Source organism: Telmatherina bonti, assembly GCF_933228915.1.
Source record: "Telmatherina bonti genome assembly, chromosome: 16".
NCBI lineage: Eukaryota > Metazoa > Chordata > Actinopteri > Atheriniformes > Telmatherinidae > Telmatherina > Telmatherina bonti.
In genome coordinates this window covers 4,656,146-4,677,363 of record NC_136614.1, presented here as the reverse complement: position 1 = coordinate 4,677,363, position 21,218 = coordinate 4,656,146, and the positions used below count along the sequence as shown (strand labels likewise).

Here is a 21,218-nt window from a genome sequence, read left to right as displayed (position 1 = left end):
GCTACAAAATTGTCTCATAGACATAAAGACTTGGATGTCTAGAAATTTTCTCCTCTTAAACTCAGATAAGACTGAAGTAATTCTCGTTGGATCTGAAAAACTCGGAGCTAAATTTTCCGGTTTTGTAATGAACCTGGATGGCATTACTTTAGCTTCCAGTGCTACAGTGAGAAACCTTGGAGTAATATTTGACCCTGACCTGTCCTTTGGCCCACATATTAAGCAGGTTACTAAAACAGCCTTCTTTCATTTACGTAATATAGCCAAAATTAGGGACATTCTGTCTCAGAGTGATGCAGAAAAACTGGTTCACGCTTTTGTTACTTCGAGACTAGATTACTGTAACTCTCTATTACTGGGCTGTCCTAAATATGCCCTGAAAAGCCTTCAGCTGATCCAGAATTCTGCAGCCAGAGTCCTGACCAGAACCAGCAGGAGAGATCATATTTCTCCAGTTTTAGCCTCTCTTCATTGGCTGCCTGTTGAATCTAGAATAGAATTTAAAATCCTTCTCCTTACATATAAAGCCCTCCACAACCAGGCACCACTATATATCAAAGACCTCATTGTTCCTTATATACCAAGCAGAGTACTTCGTTCGCAGACTGCAGGCTTACTTGTGGTTCCTAGAGTCTCAAAGAGCCGAGCAGGAGGCAGAGCCTTTGGTTATCAGGCCCCTCTCTTATGGAATAAGCTCCCAGTTAGTGTTAGGGAAGCAGACACCCTCCCCACCTTTAAGACTAGGCTGAAGACTTATCTTTTTGATAAGTCCTATAGCTAGGGATGGTTAGCATCCCTTAGTTATGCTGCTATAGGTTTAGACTGCTGAGGGACATTTCCTGATACACTGAGCTTCTTTCTTTTTCTCTTTATCTCTTTCTTTTACCCCCCCCCCCATAACAGTGTTGCATCATTAACATGTATGTCTCCTGTCTCAGCAGGTCTCCCTGGCCGGGAGTAGCAGTTCCTGTTGTCTGTTGTCTTTCTGTCCTCTTCCCCACACACAGGCCTCAGCTGGTCACAGGCCAGGAGGAGACAGGACTGGTTCTACTGGTTCTGGTCAAAGTGGAGAATAAGAGACCCAATGATCCGGCGGACCTGGATCTGGCGGCTTCTCGTTGGGCAGGTTGAAGAGAAGCCGGTCTGAGAAGCTGTTCTGATATCCGGAGGCCTCCAGGCCACTGTAGATTCCGGAGCAAACCGTTACTTGGCCTCCCGGGTCTAAACCTGGTGTCACTGACAGTCAGGCTCATAATGGCCACCAAGTGAGACTTCCCAGCTGCTCGGCTGGTGGCGCACAAAGCCCGGCAGCATGTTCGCGAGCAGCGTGGTGACACATCACCGCAGGAGGGGGGGTGTGGCGCCGTCAAAGGAGAAGTTAACTTTGGTTTCAACCTCTTCAGACTGCATCACAGCCAATCAGGCAGCGGGCTTTTATCAGAGGCTGCCAATGTGTCCAGCACAGCCACTCCACATCTCATTACTGGTCCCAGACTCCAACAACTCTCATCAGACCCCCACTCTGACCCCCAGACTAAAAACAGTCACAAAAGCTGGTAGTTTAAAGCCTGCGGTGATTAGTGGCCGAGCAGAAGCCTGAACAAAAAGCAGAATGAGGCCTTTATAATCGCCCACAGCGCTGCTCCATGTTTCCCATCAGGAAGAAACTGGTTTAACACATTCAGCTTTACTGGTTAAAAAACAGAAAGTTATTCTGAGGCTGCCGGAGGCGTTGGCGTCCCAACACGCCATTTGTGAAGCATGAAGCTCATTCAGGTTCTGATGGTTGCCGTGTGTCTCATGCAGCAAGTGCAACTTTTCTACCTTCTCACTGATCCGTCGTTCCTGGGGAGATTTTCCTCCAGCAGGAACACAGCCAGACCACATCGGAGGGGGGTGCCGTCCTCATCTGGTCCCCAGATGAGGACGTTGACCCCCACAACCCCCCTCAGCCAGTCAGGGGTCCAGCCAGTCAGGGGTCCAGCCAGCCAGGGGTCCAGCCAGCCAGGGGTCCAGCCAGTCAGGGGTCCAGCCAGCCAGGGGTCCAGCCAGCCAGGGGTCCAGCCAGTCAGGGGTCCAGCCAGCCAGGGGTCCAGCCACCCAGGGGTCCAGCCAGTCAGGGGTCCAGCCAGTCAGGGGTCCAGCCAGCCAGGGGTCCAGCCAGTCAGGGGTCCAGCCAGCCAGGGGTCCAGCCAGCCAGGGGTCCAGCCAGCCAGGGGTCCAGCCAGCCAGGGGTCCAGCCAGTCAGGGGTCCAGCCAGCCAGGGGTCCAGCCAGTCAGGGGTCCAGCCAGTCAGGGGTCCAGCCAGCCAGGGGTCCAGCCAGTCAGGGGTCCAGCCAGCCAGGGGTCCAGCCAGCCAGGGGTCCAGCCAGTCAGGGGTCCAGCCAGCCAGGGGTCCAGCCAGCCAGGGGTCCAGCCAGTCAGGGGTCCAGCCAGCCAGGGGTCCAGCCACCCAGGGGTCCAGCCAGCCAGGGGTCCAGCCAGCCAGGGGTCCAGCCAGTCAGGGGTCCAGCCAGTCAGGGGTCCAGCCAGTCAGGGGTCCAGCCAGCCAGGGGTCCAGCCAGCCAGGGGTCCAGCCAGTCAGGGGTCCAGCCAGCCAGGGGTCCAGCCAGCCAGGGGTCCAGCCAGTCAGGGGTCCAGCCAGTCAGGGGTCCAGCCAGTCAGGGGTCCAGCCAGCCAGGGGTCCAGCCAGTCAGGGGTCCAGCCAGCCAGGGGTCCAGCCAGCCAGGGGTCCAGCCAGCCAGGGGTCCAGCCAGTCAGGGGTCCAGCCAGCCAGGGGTCCAGCCAGTCAGGGGTCCAGCCAGCCAGGGGTCCAGCCAGTCAGGGGTCCAGCCAGCCAGGGGTCCAGCCAGCCAGGGGTCCAGCCAGCCAGGGGTCCAGCCACCCAGGGGTCCAGCCAGCCAGGGGTCCAGCCAGCCAGGGGTCCAGCCAGCCAGGGGTCCAGCCAGCCAGGGGTCCAGCCAGCCAGGGGTCCAGCCACCCAGGGGTCCAGCCAGCCAGGGGTTGGATGCTGTCTCTCACATGTGCAGATTCATCACGAAACATTTCGGACTCCGGAACTGTTTCATTTGCAGCTGGAAAACTTAGCTGAGATTATTACAGCAGAAATCATGGCACCACGTTGCCACAGAGACGCCCATGCTCCGTGTTTCCAGGTAGACTTCCCACAAAGGACGCTCAGAAGGAACAGTCCACGGAAGGACGTGAAGCGTGTGGTCAGCTGCGGCATTCTGCAGACTGAACCCATACAACATGAGTACAGCCAGTAAAACTGTGAAACTGTGGCCTGGGTCCCCACATGGGGGACAAACACACCAGATTCAGACCCAGACAGTAGAGCTTGACATCATCACCCAGAGTCAGGTATGCAGCAGGTAAGTGAGAGAGGCGCAGGTAAGTGATGTGGCAGTGACGTAAATTTTGCGAGACGGCAGATTTAGTCAAGGCACGTTAAAACAAATATTCATTCTACATCATATTCTTGCCAATATAATCTTAAAACTGTTTCTGGAAGCAAATAATTAAAAAGTCTTATTCAAGGTAAACTCTGGAGCAAAGCGAGGAGGATCTCACCAGCTTGTCGGAGTTTATTGACGAGTGTTTCCACCGCATCGTCATGGGCAAGACAAGCCAAACACCGACTCCGTCTGCGCCCAGATCCGCTTCAACCTCCAAGAGAAGCCGGAAAGAAGACTCACCCGGAGCGACGTCCTCTAACGGGGACGACACCTCGGACATCCTGATGTCCATTGACAAAAATCTCGCCAGCTTCGACGCTCGTCTGGGCCTGTTGGAAGTTCTCCACCGGGAGTTTCAGTCGCTGCGGGAGTCGCTGGAATTCAGCCAGAAGCAGGTGGAGTCTCTGGCCGCAGAGAACGCCAGCCTCAGGGAGACGGTGACTTCTCTCAACGAGGGAATGACTCGACTCACAGAGGAAAATAAAAAAATAAAGGAAACTGTGATCGATCTCCAGGCGCGCAGCATGAGGGACAACCTGGTCTTTGCAGGAATCCCGGAGCAACAAGAAGAGGATCCAGAGCAAACAATCAGATCCTTTATCCAAACCAAGCTGAAGCTACCCGAAGACGCGGTGAGGAACATCTCATTTCACCGAGTTCATCGCTTAGGTGGGAAAAGACCGGACAGCCGCAGACCCAGACCGATTGTAGCCAAGTTCGTGAGCTACAAGCAGAAAGAGCAGGTGAGGGATCGAGGTCCGGAACTCCGCGGGACCGATTTTAGTGTAAATAATCAGTTTCCCAAAGAGATTCTGGAGAGACGCAGGGTCCTGTTTCCCATCCGGAAGAAGCTCAGAGACGAAGGATCCCGTGCAGTCATCGCGGTGGACAAATTGTTCGTCAATGGACAGCTTTACCGTGACAAAAATACCACCCCCTGGCTCTACTAACCTCAGGTAATATCTATCACTCATACAGCTAATTATTGTTCAATTTACATGTTAATCTGCTATAAGCACATTAATTATGGTAATTCAGAACTGTACATTTACTGCCAGTCTTTGTAAATTTGCTGTTGTTGTTGCTTTCGTTTTGTTCTGTTTTTGTTTTTTGCCCCCCCCCCCCCCCCCCCCCTTTAGGGCTTTTGTTTTTGCTCTTTTGTTTGTGCTATTTCTTTTTATGTGTAGTTGTAGTTGTTTGCTTTTCTCACTCCTTTCCTTTCTAGCTGCTCTTTCATTCTATTATGCCATAACAACAATAATAGGTAGGGTACGCACGTACATCCACATGACACAGACACTAAATGTCATGCACATAACACACCTACAACACAGAGCACGTTTAATCACATCAACACTCACCCCCAACTCTCACACACACTCTAAGCATGTGGACAGACATATAGGAACATTGTACACACAGATGAATTTATATACGCACACAATCTACACACAGCATGCATGCATTAATGTGGGCTTGCACACACACAAACACACACATACTTTTATAGAAACACTTCAGTAGCTTGAGCATGACCACCCTGAGGTTTGTTACGTGGAATATACGAGGAGCTGGTTCCAGGGAGAAGAGGTTGAAGGTGTTTAGCAGATTGAATGATCTACAGGCAGACATTGTCCTGCTACAGGAGACTCATTTATTAAAAACAACAGCTAACGTACTCTCTACAGTACAGTTCCCTCACGTGTACTCAGCCTGCTTCAACTCAAGACAAAGAGGAGTAGCCATTCTGATAAACAGGAAAATTCATTTTACTGCTAATAATATAATTTTAGACCCAGGTGGAAGATTCATAATAATGACATTATCTATCCTAAACATGAAGTTATGCATTGCAAATATTTATGGCCCAAACACTGATGACCCCTCCTTTTTTCATTCCTTCTTCTCCTTACTATATGATCACCTTGATAATACACTTATCATTGGGGGCGACCTCAACATGACCTTAAACTCTGGGATGGACAAGGGGGGCGGAGCAGGGAAACACAGGGTCTGGCAGTCAGCAAGAGTTGTTAAACAATATATGGAGGATTTTGGTCTTTGTGATGTCTGGCGCTCACAACACCTCACTGCTAGAGAGTACACTTACTTTTCATCTGTCCACCACTCATACTCCAGAATAGACTACTTCCTCACTAACAGCTCTATGATGAACAATATCTCAGAAACTAAAATCCATTCCATCACTATCAGTGATCACGCACCAGTATCATTTACCCTAATGAATAAGAAAACTAAACCATCTTATAGCAAATGGAGACTTAATACATCATTACTTAAAGATCCTGATTTTATCAGTTACTTCAAACGGGAGTGGTCTTTGTATATAGAAAACAATGACATACCAGGAACATCAGCATGTGTTCTTTGGGAGGCAGGAAAAGCAGTAATGAGAGGGAAAATAATTTCATTTTCATCACATAAGAAAAAGAAGGAGAGTTCAAAAATATCTGAACTAGAGCTTAAAATAAAATCACTAGAAGATGCCTACAAGGCTTCTCCAGAAGAGCAAGTGCTGAATCACATAAGAAAGGCTAAACTAGAGCTGAATGAAATAATTAACCAAAAAACCCAGTTTTTGCTACAAAGACTTCGCTTAGAGAATTTTGAACATAGCAACAAATCTGGAAGATTTCTCGCAAATCAATTAAAAGCAAACAAGGAGAAAACAACCATCTCCTCTGTTAAAGATTCAAGAGGAAATATCCTCCATGATCTTGATGGAATAAATGACACATTTAGGGATTTCTATAAAACATTATATTCCTCAGAAACAGATCCATCAGACAACAGCATTAAGAAATTTCTCAGCTACCTCAATCTTCCAAAGTTACAACAGGATCAGGAAATGGTTTTGGACGCACCCATTTCAGTAGGGGAACTACATGAAGCTTTAAAACACATGCCCAGCAATAAAGCTCCAGGACCAGACGGTTTTCCAGTTGAATATTATAAAGAATTTTGGTCTATACTAGCACCCACTTTTTATAAAATGGTTTTAGAAATTAAGGAAAAAGGCCAAATATCTCAAAACATGAATTTGGCTAGTATTACAGTAATACTAAAACCAGGAAAAGACCCCAAACTCCCATCTAGTTATCGTCCAATATCACTAATGAACGTAGATCTTAAAATAATCAGTAAAGTGCTTGCTACAAGACTAGAAAAAATAACTCCACTTATCATACATCCTGATCAAACAGGATTTATCAAGGGACGACATTCCACCACTAATACGCGCAGACTAATAAATCTAATTGATTATGCCACCATACATAACCTGGAAACTACAATAATCTCTCTAGATGCTGAAAAAGCATTTGACAGGGTGAACTGGAAATTCTTATTTGCAACATTAAGAAAATTCGGGTTTGGCTCATCGTTTATCGACTGGATAAAGATACTGTATAGCAATCCAAATGCATGCGTCAGGACAAATGATCAAACTTCTCACAGCTTCAGATTGCAGAGAGGCACCAGACAAGGCTGTCCACTCTCCCCCTCACTTTTTGCAATCTTTATTGAACCCTTAGCAGCTAGCATTAGACAAAACAAAGACATTAAAGGCATTAACTGTAGAAATATGGAGCATAAGACCAGTCTTTATGCTGATGATGTATTACTTTTCCTTCAAAATTCACAATCATCCATCTGTCAGACAATCGCACTCATCAATAAATTCTCATCAATTTCTGAATATTCCATTAATTGGTCTAAAACCACCGTTCTACCCATCAACTGTTCCTTCCATAATACTCCTGACACTGCTTTACAGTCAGGAGATATTAGATACTTGGGAATAAACATCTCACCCAGACTGTCAGACCTTATAAAGCTAAATTATGTCCCTCTACTAAAAACAATTGAGGACGATCTCACACGGTGGAAATCTTTACCCATATCACTAATGGGAAGAGTTGCAACTATAAAAATGATGATTCTACCTAAAATCAATTATCTGTTTTCAATGATCCCCATTAAACCTCCATCGACCTGGTTTAAATCGCTGGACTCTAATGTTACTAGATTTCTCTGGAAAGACAAACCACCACGGATTAGTCTAAAAACACTCCAGAAGACTAAAGATAGCGGTGGCTTAGACTTGCCTAATTTCCAAAATTACTTTATAAGCAATAGACTACAATACATCTCTAAATGGCTTAAACCTAGCTATCTAGATGAACCATGGCTTAATATAGAAGAAGCTATGTGTGAGGATATGGCAATTTCAGACCTGCCATTTATCAGCACAGCTGTCAAACGCCAAAAATGCTTTAAAAGCATTAATATCAGCTCCTCACTAATGGCCTGGTGGGAATTTCTTAAACTAACCAAATCCTTGCTTATTCCATGCAAACTTACACCTATTTGGAACAATCCCGACATCCAGCAAAACCGGAAAATGATAAACTTCCCTCAGTGGAAGAATAAAGGAATAAAACAGTTAGAACATTTAATAGAAAATGGGAACTTTCTCCCTTTTGATACAATTACTTCACGATATGAAATCAGCAGCACAAAATTCTTAGAATACCACCAACTTAAATCTATTATAGGTAAGAAATACACCCCTGATCAATTAAACTTGCAGCTACCTATCAGGGCTGCAGAATTCTTAAATCTCAATGCCCCGAAACTGTTATCCAAAATATATAGATTACTATCAAAGCTAGACGATTCCATATGTCTCCCAACTTCTAAATGGGAAGCAGACTTATCCAGTAACTTTGACCAAAATGAATGGTCACAAATCTGTTCAAATACATTTACAATGACTAAGAATTCAAACATGCAACTAATACAATTTAACATTCTGCATAGAACTCATTATACAGGACACAGGATGTTCAGGATGGGTCTGTCACAATCAAACATCTGTCCACACTGCACTGGCAACACAATTGACAGCTACTACCATGCTTTGTGGTCTTGCCCACCTGTCCAGGAATTCTGGTTTCAGGTATGTAAAGATCTGTCAAATTGCTTCAAATGTAACATCCCTACAAACCCCAAACTGGGCCTACTGGGTTACTTGGGTGAAATTAACATAGAATTTAATTCTGCAAACTTAATCCTCACCAGTTTATGTATCGCAAAGAAAACTATCCTTCTAAACTGGAAAAGCAAACAAAGTCTGTGTATCCAGCAGTTCAGAAATCTCTTATTAGATCACATCAGTGTCGAGATGATGTCTGCCTCCTCAAGAGATCAGTCAGCTGAACTTTATTCCCTCTGGTCCCCTGTGATCAGCTCCATCACTTAGTATGGGGGGAGAATGTGACCTTATTGCGCTCGGGGTTGGTGGCCGGTTGGGGTTCTCTGGGGGCTGTGGGTCTGTGGTGGGCTCCTGGGGGGGGGGATTTTGACTGCTCCATTGCTGGAGTGGCTAGGTTTCTAGCCCTACTGTGGACCTGGATGGGCCAGCGGCTGGAGTTGCCGCGCAGCGGCGGGGCGAGGTCGCTGGCGGGGGATGGGTTGGCGGGCGTGACTCCGTAACGGGCGCCTGTGCCGCCGTGGGGTGGGCTGGGCGGGGTCCCGGGCTCCGGTGCCCGGGGTTGTCCCCTGTCTCTTGGGGGTGGGGGGTCGGCTTGTGCCGGGGGGGGGCTGGGCTGACCTGGACCTGCCGCTGCGGCGGTCAGCAGGTACGTGCTCTGGTGCCTGGTTGCGACCCTGGGACTTGTTGAGTGGGGGGTGTTTGATAGTGTGGATGGGATGTGAGTGTGTATGGAGGGATGTGTGTAGGGGGTGTGCGTTGAGGACTGGTGGCGGTACATAGGTATGTGGATGTGTGTGGGTGGGGAAGTGTGATGATGCGTGTGTGGGGGGGGTGTCGTGGTGTCTGTGGGGGGGGGTAGTGCCGTGTGTGTAGGGGAGTGGGGTGATGCGTGTATGTGGGGAGTGGCGGTGGTGCATGTATACGGGTGTGTGTATGGGGGGGGAGGAGGGGGGAGGGGGGGCGTGCTGTCTGTGTGTGTGTGGGGGGGGGGCAGGGGTGTATGTATGGGGGAGTGGGTGGTGCATGTGTGTGGTAGGTTGGTGGATAAGTGTAGATATGATGGATGGGGGGGGGGGGGGATTTGGATGTGACGTGGGGGTCAGGAGGAGGGTTTTAAGGGTGGGCTGAACGGGTGGCTGGGTGGACCTGAATGTGTCCGGAAGTGTGTGTGTGTGTGTGTGGCTGTAGGTTTGTGCTGAGACAGTGTGAGGTGCCGATGTGTGGACAAGGGGGGACTTCATGTCCCCAGGTGGGGGTGTCCTCTGTGAGTGAGGGGGCGGTGGACAATCGGTCTGGGATTCCCCTTCTGCCGCCCCGCCTCCTCTTTGTCCTCGTGCCCCCCTTCTGCATGTGGTGAGTTGGTCCCCTCTTGGGTCGGTGATGACTCTCTGGTTAGAGTCGCCGAAGGCTCTGGTTACGGGGATGGCTGTCCCCGGCTTGTCCTGGTCCTTGGGGGGCCCTGGGAGTAGGGGGCATGCCCAGTGCTGCGGGCGGCTCACCTTCTGGCACTTTCCTCCAGACTTAAATCCCTCAACCCCTCTTCCTCCCCGCTCCCCATCACACACAGGCAGGGTATTGGGAGGTGTGCACGTGGCGCTGGGTGGTGAGAAAGGCCATCAAGGTGGTCTTGATCGCTGCACCCAGCCTCGGCTCACCTCCCAGTTTTAATTACACTTAGACACCAAACACCAAAACACTGATGACTCACATGATTAGGGGGAAGAGCATGCGGTGTATGGTGGGCGGGGCTGCTTAGGTGGTCCCTCTCCCAGCACCGCGTGGCAATTCCCTCAGTTTTAATTGCAACTAATACATACTTCACAATCAGTCATAAGCGGGGGGGGAGGCAGGGACGATAGGGTCTTCTCATGACCCTGCTCTCGGGGCTTTACTGGGGGGGGGTACGGGTGGGGGAAGAGTGCCGTCCATTAGGCCTAAGTCTGGGCTGGCCTGGCTGTAGGAGGGTTGTCGCCGGCCCTGGGGGGGTGCTGGGTCGGCTGCATCTGTGGGGTGGTGGGGGGGGACGCTGGGAGTGGTGGGCGGTAATTATGGGGGCCCTGATCGGGGCCATCCTGTCCTCTGCCCCCTCTGAGGTATCTCACATGGGACATGATGGAGGGGTGAGGTGAGGATGTGTGGGAGTGGGTGTATGGGGTTACAGATGGATGGTGGGATGGCTGGGGGGGGGGATTAGGGTTAGGGATATAGGTGGGTAGGGGATAGGGATGTGTGAGGATGAGTAGATGTGTGTGTGGAGGGGTATGTTGGCGCGTGGGTTGTATTGGGGTGTGCCTGTGTTGGAGGAGTGAGGGTATGTGTGTGTGTGTGTGTGTGTGTGTGTGTAGGGGGGGGTGTATATGCGGAATGGGATGTGTGAGTGAGGGTGAAGTTTGGAGGGGGGCTATGGGTGGTGGAGGGGTGTTTGGTGGGGCATGTGTGGTTGGGTAGAAGTAGAGGGATGGGGTGGCGGGGTGTGAGCGTGTGTGTGTGGGGGGGGGGGGGTGAGCGTGTGTGGGGGCGGGGGCGATTGGGGTTCGTGTGACTTGGTATGGGTGAGTGAGTAGAGGTGGGGTGGGGTTGTATATGTTATGGATGATGTGCATGGATTGCAGAGGGTTGTGTGGATGGGGGTTGAGAGGGGAGTGCGTGTTTGGGGGGGGGGTATGCATGTATATGTGTGAGGGGAGTGCGTGTTGGGGGGGGGGGGGGGGGGCGGGGTATGCATGTATATGTGTGTGTGGTTTGGTGGTGGGGGGGTGGTGTCCTGTACCCGGGGGCGCAGCTGGTGCGCTGGGGTGCGACCTGGCTGCCGCTGGGTGGCGGTCTGGGGATCCTGGTCCTCCGTCGGTGTGGGCTGTGCCCTCTGCCTGCGGGGGCGGGGGGCTGCTCACGGGCTCTTGGGGCCCTGGGGCCTGCGCTCTGTCTGCCCTAGGTGGCCGGTGCCCGGCGGGATCGGCCCTTGCCGGCCTGGGCCTGCTGGGGCCTGTTCCCCCTGACTGCGGGGGACTCTGGTTGGGCACCTCCTTCGCCACCTCCTGGGCAGATGCATGGCTGGCTCTGGAGTGGGGGGGTTGGGATCTGTACCTGGGGGTGACTGTCGGTTACCCGGGTCTCTGGGTTCTCCTGGCCTTCCTCTAGCTGTAGGCGGGCGGGGTCACATTGGCATGATCACTCTTCTCTAAACACGTTCCACTCTGAATGTTCTGCATGAATGTTCTGCATGTGTCACAGTCACTGAGTCATCCAGCAAGTTTATTCACTAACAGCAGGTACCTCTCTTTCTGTCTTTTTGACTTAACTTGCTAGTTTCTGGTCTTCATGATTGTCAACGGTTTTGTTCTCCACGAATCTAGAGTTGGCTTGTGTGGGTGTATATATTTATGTGTGTGGGTGGGTATGTGTGTGTACTTATGTGTATGTGTATGTGTATGTATGTATGTGTATGGATATGTATATATGTATGCATATGTGTGAGTGTATGTGTATGTGTGTGTATGTGTATGTGTATATGTATGTGTATGTATGTGAGTATGTATATGTGTATATATGTATATATATATATATATATATATGTGTGTGTATGTATGTGTATATGTTTGTATGTATATCTATCTTTATGTATGCATGTATGTGTACATGTGTGTGTATGCATGTGTATGTATGTGTATATGTATGTATGTATGTATATATGTATATATATATAATGTATGTGCGAGTGTATATACATATATATGTAGGTGGGTATGTATGTGCATATACATGTATGCATTGATCTCTTTCTTTTGTTTTTTTTTTTTTGTTTTTTTTATGTTCTCTTTTCTGTTCTCTTTCTGCCCCTTTCCTGTCCTTTCCGGTCGGGTCCAGTAGCATAAACTCTGTAATACAAGCTATTATCCAAAACAAATTGAAAAATAAAATAAGAATCAAGAAATACAAGGGGATCATTACATCTACAAAAGTTCCCCTTGGCAAAATAAATTTGCTCAGCAGAACACAGCATCCAGAACATCAGTCTGCTTGCTTAAATGCTGGACAAGACAAAAAAAAAAAAAAAAAAAAAAAAAAAAAAAAAAAAAAGTATGCAGCAGGTAAAGGTCTGACTTTTCCTTCAGTCTCCCACAATCGTTCATTGCATAAATTGGTTGGTTTTTGGAGATTTTATAGATGCGTACACTGATGTACCAAACAGTACCACCAGAAAGTACGGGAAGCAGTGTTGAGCAGCCCTCTGGTGCAGGGATCCCCAATCCTGGTCCTGGAAAACCGCTGTCCTGCACTTTGGTGAAACCAGCCAAACCATTAGAATAATATCTCCCCATTCCCACCAGAGGTGGCGCTGCACTAGTATTTAGCAGAAGAGAGGACCAGACCGGCGTGAAGAAGAAAACTCTGTTTCCTCCACCTGCCAGTTAAACATGGAGACCAAACTATGGCTGTTTTGGGTTTTTATTGTGTCTTATGCAAGTATACTGCAGAAATCCACTGCAACAATGGACGCAGTATGAACACCAGACGAGGCAGAGGACCCTTAACGCCATCGCTATGGATTTACCCACAATGCAACGCTACGCCACATGCAGGAAGGGACTTGGTTTGTAGCCCGCTTCCCGTAGTTGGTTCGCTTGAAACGGGCCGAGACCTGCGTTTGTAGGCGGACCGAGTGCGATTCTTTGTTCCGAATCAGGATTTGCTTGGCACATTCACATTTCAAAGCGACTTTCCCAGCAAACAGATTCGGATCAGAAAGGCTGATGTGGACGTGTCCTGAGTCTGGTGTGTTGCAGCCAGGACAAAACTGAAGGACACTGGACTTTGAGGACCAGGATTGAGGATCCCTGCTCTGCTGGACAGCTAACAACCAAGCTAATGTTTGCGCAGACATAAAACCAGCAGGACAGAGGCCATGCAGGACCAGATGTAGAGCTACAAGACATGGAAATCATCCCAAGATGTTGGAAAAACCCAGATCAGTTCCCATGTGTCTGGAAGACATCCGCAGAGCACGGATGTGGCAAAGACAGCAGGCGTCCAGTCTTCATGCCTACATGTGGAGGTCCCCGCTGAAACCTCTAAAACTGGACAAGTCAAAGCCAAGTTTGGGATATTTCAGAAATGCTTCAGTTTCACCTCATAAAATGGGAATAAGGATGCGTTCTGCCATGTGGGGTCACGGCTGTGGGGTCAGACCACCGTGACGCAGCTTAGTGTCACACGGATGATGAGGCAGCAGTGATCCGATGTAATTCTGGTTTGTTCCACTTACGTTGGTAAGGCTGGTGGCCGCTGCTGCGTGGAGGACGGTAGTTTCTCTGCTGGTAGCTGCCAGGTGGTGGCGTGTTGCTGTACTGCCCTCCTCCATGTTGGTTCCTGTTCAGACTGTGACTGCAGGAAGAGAAAAGACTTTAAATCTGAGATTTCAGCCCACTGCCAGATAGATTGAAACTCTTTATGAACCAGACGCCTGTTTAATGGCATCAAAGCAGGCGACAGCCGGCTGGGCTGAACGCACGGCTTCATTCAGCAGAAAAAAACAGAATCCACAGTGTTGCATCAAATCTGCACATAATTAATGTGCAAGCAGTCGTACCGAGCCAGATGTTCAATTATTCCTGTTTTTCCTTAATGATAATATGAAGGTGTGGAGAAGCGGATCTTAATCAGAGGCGGCAGCTTGATGGGCTGTTAGAGTAGGAGGAACCGAGTCCTGGGCGGATCAGCTGTTGTTCCATCATCACCATGAGCCCAGAAACATGCAGAGCTTCCATCAATCCATCCATCTTCAGCCGCTTATCCGGGTCGGGTCGCGGGGGCAGCAGCCTAAGCAGGGAAGCCCAGACTTCCCTCTCCCCAGCCACATTCTGCGGGGGGGATCCCGAGGCGTTCCCAGGCCAGCCGAGAGATATAATCCCTCCAGCGTGTCCTGGGTCTTCCCCGGGGTCTCCTCCCAGAGGGACGTGCCTGGAACACCTCACCAGGGAGGTCCAGGAGGCATCCTGACCAGATGCCCTAGCCACCTCAACTGGTTCCTCTCGATGCGGAGAAGCACCGGCTCTACTCTGATCTCCTCCCAGATGACTGAGCTCCTCACCCTATCTCTAAGGGAGAGCCCGGCCACCCTGCGGAGGAAACTCATTTCAGCCGTCTGTATACGAGATCTGGTTCTTTCGGTCACGACCCACAGCTCATGACCATAGGTGAGGGTAGGAACGTAGATCGACTGGTAAATCGAGAGCTTCGCCTTCTGGCTCAGCTCCTTCTTCACCACGACAGACCGGCGCAGAGTCCGCATTACTGCAGACGCCGCACCGATCCGTCTGTCGATCTCGCGCTCCATCCTTCCCTCACTCGTGAACAAGACCCCGAGATATTTAAACTCCTCCACTTGAGGCAGGACCTGACTCCCGACCCGGAGAGGGCAATCCACCCTATTCCGGCTGAGGACCATGGTCTCAGATTTGGAGGTGCTGATTCTCATCCCAGCCGCTTCACACTCGGCCGCGAATCGCTCAAGCGAGATCTGGAGATCACGACCAGATGAAGCCAACAGGACCACGTCATCCGCAAAAAGCAGGGACCCAATCCTGAGGCCACCAAGCCGGATCCCCTCAACACCTCGGCTGCGCCTAGAAATTCTGTCCATATAAGTTATGAACAGAATCGGTGATAAAGGGCAGCCTTGGCGGAGTCCAACCCTCACCGGAAACGAATCAGACTTACTACCGGCAATGCGGACCAAGCTCTGACACCTGTCGTACAGGGACCGGACAGCTCGTACAAGGGGGTCCGGTACCCCATACTCCCGGAGTACCCCCCACAGGAGCCCCCGGGGGACACGGTCGAATGCCTTCTCCAGGTCCACAAAACACATGTAGACTGGTTGGGCAAACTCCCATGCCCCCTCCAGGACCCCAAAGAGGGTATAGAGCTGATCCACTGTTCCGCGACCAGGACGAAAACCACACTGCTCCTCCTCAATCCAGGATTCGACTATCCGGCAGACCCTCCTCTCCAGGACCCCTGAATAGACCTTACCAGGGAGGCTGAGGAGTGTGATTCCCCTGTAATTGGAACACACCCTCCGGTCCCCCTTCTTAAAAAGGGGGACCACCACCCCAGTCTGCCAGTCCAGCGGCACTGCCCCCGATGTCCACGCGATGCTGCAGAGGCGTGTCAGCCATGACAGCCCCACAGCATCCAGAGCCTTAAGGAACTCCGGGCGGATCTCATCCACCCCCGGGGCCTTGCCACCAAGGAGCTTTTTGACCACCTCAGCGACTTCCGCCCCAGAGATAGGAGAGTCCACCCCTGAGTCCACCAGCTCTGCTCCCTCATGAGAAGACGTGTTGGTAGGATTGAGGAGGTCTTCGAAGTATTCCTTCCACCGACCCACAACGTCCCGAGTTGAGGTCAGCAGCTCCCCACCTCCACTGTACACAGTATTGATGGAGCACTGCTTCCCCCTCCTGAGCCGCCGGATGCTGGACCAGAATCTCCTCGAAGCCGTCCGGAAGTCTTTCTCCATGGCCTCGTCGAACTCCTCCCATGCAAGAGTTTTTGCCTCGGCAACAGCTGAAGCCGCATGCCGCTTAGCCCGCCAGTACCCATCAGCTGCCTCCAGAGTCCCACAGGCCAAGAAGGCCCGATAGGACTCCTTCTTCAGCTTGACGGCATCCCTCACTGCTGGTGTCCACCAACGAGTCCTGGGATTACCGCCACGACAGGCACCAACGACCTTGCAGCCACAGCTCCGGCTGGCCGCCTCAACAATAGAGGCACGGAACACAGCCCATTCGGACTCAATGTCCCCCGCCTCACTCGGGACATGGTTGAAGCTCTGCTGAAGGTGGGAGTTGAAGCTCGCTCTGATGGGGGACTCAGCCAGACGTTCCCAGCAGACCCTCACAACACGTTTGGGCCTGCCAGATCTGACCGGCCTCCTCCCCCACCATCTGAGCCAACTCACCACCAGGTGGTGATCAGTTGAAGCTCCGCCCCCCTCTTCACCCGAGTGTCCAAGGCATGTGGCCGCAGGTCCGACGATACGACTACAAAATCCATCATGGAACTGCGGCCCAGGGAATCCTGATGCCAGGTGTACATATGGACACTCTTATGTTGGAACATGATGTTCATTATGGACAATCCATGACGAGCACAGAAGTCCAATAACAAAACACCATTTGGGTTCAGAGGGGGGGGGACCATGCCTCCCAATCACTCCCCTCCAGGTCTCACTGTCATTGCCCACGTGAGCATTGAAGTCCCCCAGCAGAACAATGGAGTCCCCAGAAGGAGCACCCTCCAGCACTCCCTCCAAGGACTCCAGAAAGGGTGGGTACTCTGAACTGCTGTTCGGTGCATAAGCACAGACAACAGTCAGGACCCGTCCCCCCACCCGGAGGCGGAGGGAAACTACCCTTTCCTCCACCGGGGTAAACCCCAACGTGCAGGCACCAAGCTGGGGGCTGATGAGAACGCCCACACCTGCTCAGTGCCTCTCACCATGAGCAACTCCAGAGTGGAAGAAGGTCCAGCCCCTCTCGAGGGTTCTGGTTCCAGAGCCCAAGCCATGCGTCGAGGTGAGTCCAACTATATCTAGCCGGAACCGCTCAACCTTGCGCACAAGCTCAGGCTCCTTCCCCACCAGAGAGGTGACGTTCCACGTCCCTAGAGCCAGCTTCTGCAGCCGGGGATCGGACCGCCAGGGTCCCCGCCTCTTGCTGCCGCCCAGCTCACACTGCACCCGACCCCTACGGCTCCTCCCGCAGATGGTGAGCCCACGGGAGGTGGGGCCCATGTAACCCTTTCGGGCTGAGCCCGACCGGGCTCCATGGGTGAAGGCCCGGCCACCAGACGCTCGCTCTCGTACCCCACCTCCAGGCCTGGCTCCAGAGGGGGGTCCTGGTAACCCAAGGGAAGATTTCTGCCCGGGTTTGTGGTCATCATAGGGGTCTGTGAGCCACACTTAGTCTGGTTCCTCCCCTAGACACCTGTTTGCCATGGTGACCCTACGAGGGGCATAAAGCCCCAGACAACATAGCTGTTAGGATCTTCAGGACACACAAACCCCTCCACCACCATAAGGTGACGGCTCAGGGAGGAGTTCTGCTCAGACTTCTCATCTTTAACTGAGACGTTTCTGTCAGGAAAAAGTAAGTACTGATTAATGAGGAGTTACCCCAGAGCTCTGAAAGCTGATTGGTCCAGATGAGCCTGATGTCTGTTTGGGTTGAAGCCCAGCTGGGGTCTCCATGGTTCCCTGTTTCCCTTCTCCCAGTCCCCCGGTTTCAGCACCTTAGTGGGAATCCTGAAACACAGGACATGTGGTTCAGTTATGGACGTTGATCTTGTTTCTGTCCTTTTCTGTTTTCTACAAACAGTTTTATGTCATGAAAATCACAATAAAGTGACTAAAACTGCTGCTTGTGTGTTAAAAATCCTGTAAATCACAATCATCAACATGATATCAGAAGTAGATGAAGAAGTCTTCGTTTATATTCATACAAGTTAATGATTAATGAATTGTAAATATGACAAACAGTTCATCCAGATGTCTGTTATATAGTCTCAGGAGGTACCTGAACACATCGTGTGGATGCCAGAATTAAGTAGAGAATGAAAAGGGAATCATTTGTTATGTGGAATATTAAACATGTCTGAGCCAGAACTGTGAAAGCATCGACACACTGCAGGTCAGTCAGAAAAGAATTCATCAGCCTGAAAAATATTTATGCATGGAAAGAAAGCGGCTGAAATGTTAAGATGAGAAGAATCGGAGAAAAATGTGGTTTAGAGAGGAGAAATTCTCACTTGGCTCCGGGCAGGAGAACTGCTTTAAACACAAAGCCATCTGCATACAGAGGATCCTGGAACTTCACGCTGCAGAGAGAAGAAACAAGAAGTTCTCCATCAGCTCACTCGCTCCTCACCATCATCATCATCATCACCATCACCATCATCACATCATCATCATCATCATCAGCAGCAGCAGCATCACCATCATCATCATCATCACATCATCATCCCCATCATCCCCATCATCATCATCCCCATCACCATCATCACCATCATCCCCATCACCATCATCCCCATCCCCATCATCATCATCCCCATCACCATCATCACCATCATCACCATCATCCCCATCACCATCATCACCATCATCACCATCATCCCCATCACCATCATCACCATCATCACCATCATCCCCATCACCATCATCACCATCATCACCATCATCCCCATCACCATCATCACCATCATCCCAATCATCCCCATCATCACCATCATCCCCATCACCATCATCCCAATCATCCCCATCCCCATCATCACCATCATCCCCATCACCATCATCCCCATCCTCACCATCATCCCCATCACCATCATCCCCATCACCATCATCCCCATCACCATCATCCCTATCATCCCCATCACCATCATCCCCATCACCATCATCCCCATCACCATCATCCCCATCACCATCACCATCATCCCCATCACCATCATCCCCATCACCATCATCCCCATCATCACCATCATCCCTATCATCCCCATCACCATCATCCCCATCACCATCATCCCCATCACCATCATCCCCATCATCACCATCATCCCCATCCCCATCACCATCATCCCCATCACCATCATCCCCATCATCCCCATCACCATCATCCCCATCATCCCCATCATCCCCATCATCACCATCATCCCCATCACCATCATCCCCATCACCATCATCACCATCATCCCCATCATCACCATCATCCCCATCACCATCATCCCGTCATCACCATCACCATCATCCCCATCACCATCATCCCGTCATCACCATCCCCATCATCCCCATCACCATCATCACCATCATCCCCACCATCATCACCATCACCATCATCCCCATCACCATCATCCCCATCACCATCATCCCGTCATCACCATCCCCATCATCCCCATCACCATCATCACCATCATCACCATCATCCCCACCATCATCACCATCATCCCCACCATCATCCCCATCCCCATCATCCCCACCATCATCACCATCCCCATCATCCCCATCCCCATCATCCCCACCATCATCACCATCCCCATCATCCCCATCCCCATCATCCCCACCATCATCACCATCACCATCATCCCCACCATCAACACCATCATCATCATCATCATCACCACCATCACCATCATTTTCTCTCTTCCTGCTCTCAGAGAGGACAAACGCTTTGTCTCTCCCTCCCGTTCCCACTCTGACCTGCTGCTTCTTTGTATTGTCATCTATCTATCTGAGTCTCCTGCTCCGTTTCCTTCCGAATTTAAATCATGGATCTGGTCAGCTGGTCTCTCAATGCAACTTTTAAAAAACATTTTCCCAAAAGAACGGGCGAAGGGGATCCTGCAGGTCCCGACAGAATGCATGCTGCTGGATACGTGATGATGGTCATGTGCCTGCTGCTTCTTTCTGTGGAGGATTTCTACACGATTGGATTTATGATAACTGGGTTTCTGCTGTTTGGTGTGTGCAGTTTCCTGGTGTCTGACAACTTTTGGAAGATCTGTGATTGACTATGCCGAGCAACTAGCACTCGAACTCATGCGTGACAGCACTGGACCGCAACTGGAGCTGGTCGTGGTTCTGGAGCTCATCCGTAAGTGGGAAGCATCTTGGAGAAGCTGTTGCTCCGTTTTGGTGGAAACTGACCCCTGATTCGGATGTTTCGGAGTCCGACAGAGACCACTAAGGACTCAAAGCTGAGCCAAATGAAGCTTAGCTTGACCCAAAACAAAGCTGTTATCTGGATCTGGCTCCCTGACTGGCCTTGGGCAGGCTGGTTATCACGTCTCCTGGAATGTAATGCTGTCTGACGCTCAGCCCCCTCCTAACCCCCCTCCCTTTCTCAGGCCTGTGGAACTTAAACTGAACTCAGCTCTAAAGGCCACATTTACATCAGGTGGCCCAGATGAACTGGGGAAAGTTCACAGACTCACTTACTGAACACACTCACACACACTGTTACAGACACACTCTCCTATCTTTCACCGCCTTCTCCGGACCTCGCCCCTCCCTCCACTCACGGACGGCGAGTTGGATGGGCGCGCTGGTTGGCTGGCTGCGGCCTCACTTGGCTGTCTGGGAGACCCCACCCACCCCCCCCTCCCATATTGTGTGTTGTCTATTGTCTGAATATGTGCTTATGTTTAGAGGTGTGTTTTTTGTGGCATTTTTATCCTTCCCCCTTTAGGTGAAGTGTAGAGATTTTTTTTTAACACCCACCCATCCTTCCTCATGTCATCTTTTCCTCATTTATAAGGCGGCGCCGGTAAAACTGGCTGCAGGGCCGAAGTATCAGTTTGTCCTGTAAACTTGTCAAATGTAAATATCTGTATGTCTAACCTTGGACGAGCTGACTTGAACCTTGAATTTCCCCTCGGGATAAATAAAGTATCTTTGATTGATTTTGATTTGATTTGATCACCACCATCATCATCCCCTTCATCACTATCACCATCATCATCACCTTCATCACACCACCATCATCATCATCATGTCAGGATTCCCTGTCTTTCATCAGGAGACACGAGAACACACAGACCGCCCAGACAGATGTTGCCGGCACAACCTGAACCAGAGCCGGCCGTGCTCCCGTGTACACAGCGCGACTCCAGCAGCTGGTCAATAGGAGGCGGAGCCACGCTGCCCCGCGCCGTGGAGTACCCACGGCGACGCTGTAGTTGGATTGGCTTGT

The 21,218-nt window shown here is 50.7% G+C and overlaps 1 protein-coding gene across 1 annotated transcript in view; it reads right to left on the bottom strand.

The window, feature by feature from the left end:
• The window catches only part of xrn2 (5'-3' exoribonuclease 2), a 155,256-nt gene that overhangs the window by 72,190 nt on the left and 61,848 nt on the right, over nucleotides 1-21,218 (bottom strand). Inside the window, exons 26-28 of the mRNA XM_079255481.1 lie at nucleotides 18,286-18,354; nucleotides 17,654-17,782; nucleotides 13,739-13,857 (exon numbers count right to left, since the gene is read on the bottom strand). Coding sequence (XP_079111607.1) covers nucleotides 13,739-13,857; nucleotides 17,654-17,782; nucleotides 18,286-18,354 — 317 coding nt within the window. The remainder of the gene's footprint in view (nucleotides 1-13,738; nucleotides 13,858-17,653; nucleotides 17,783-18,285; nucleotides 18,355-21,218) is intronic.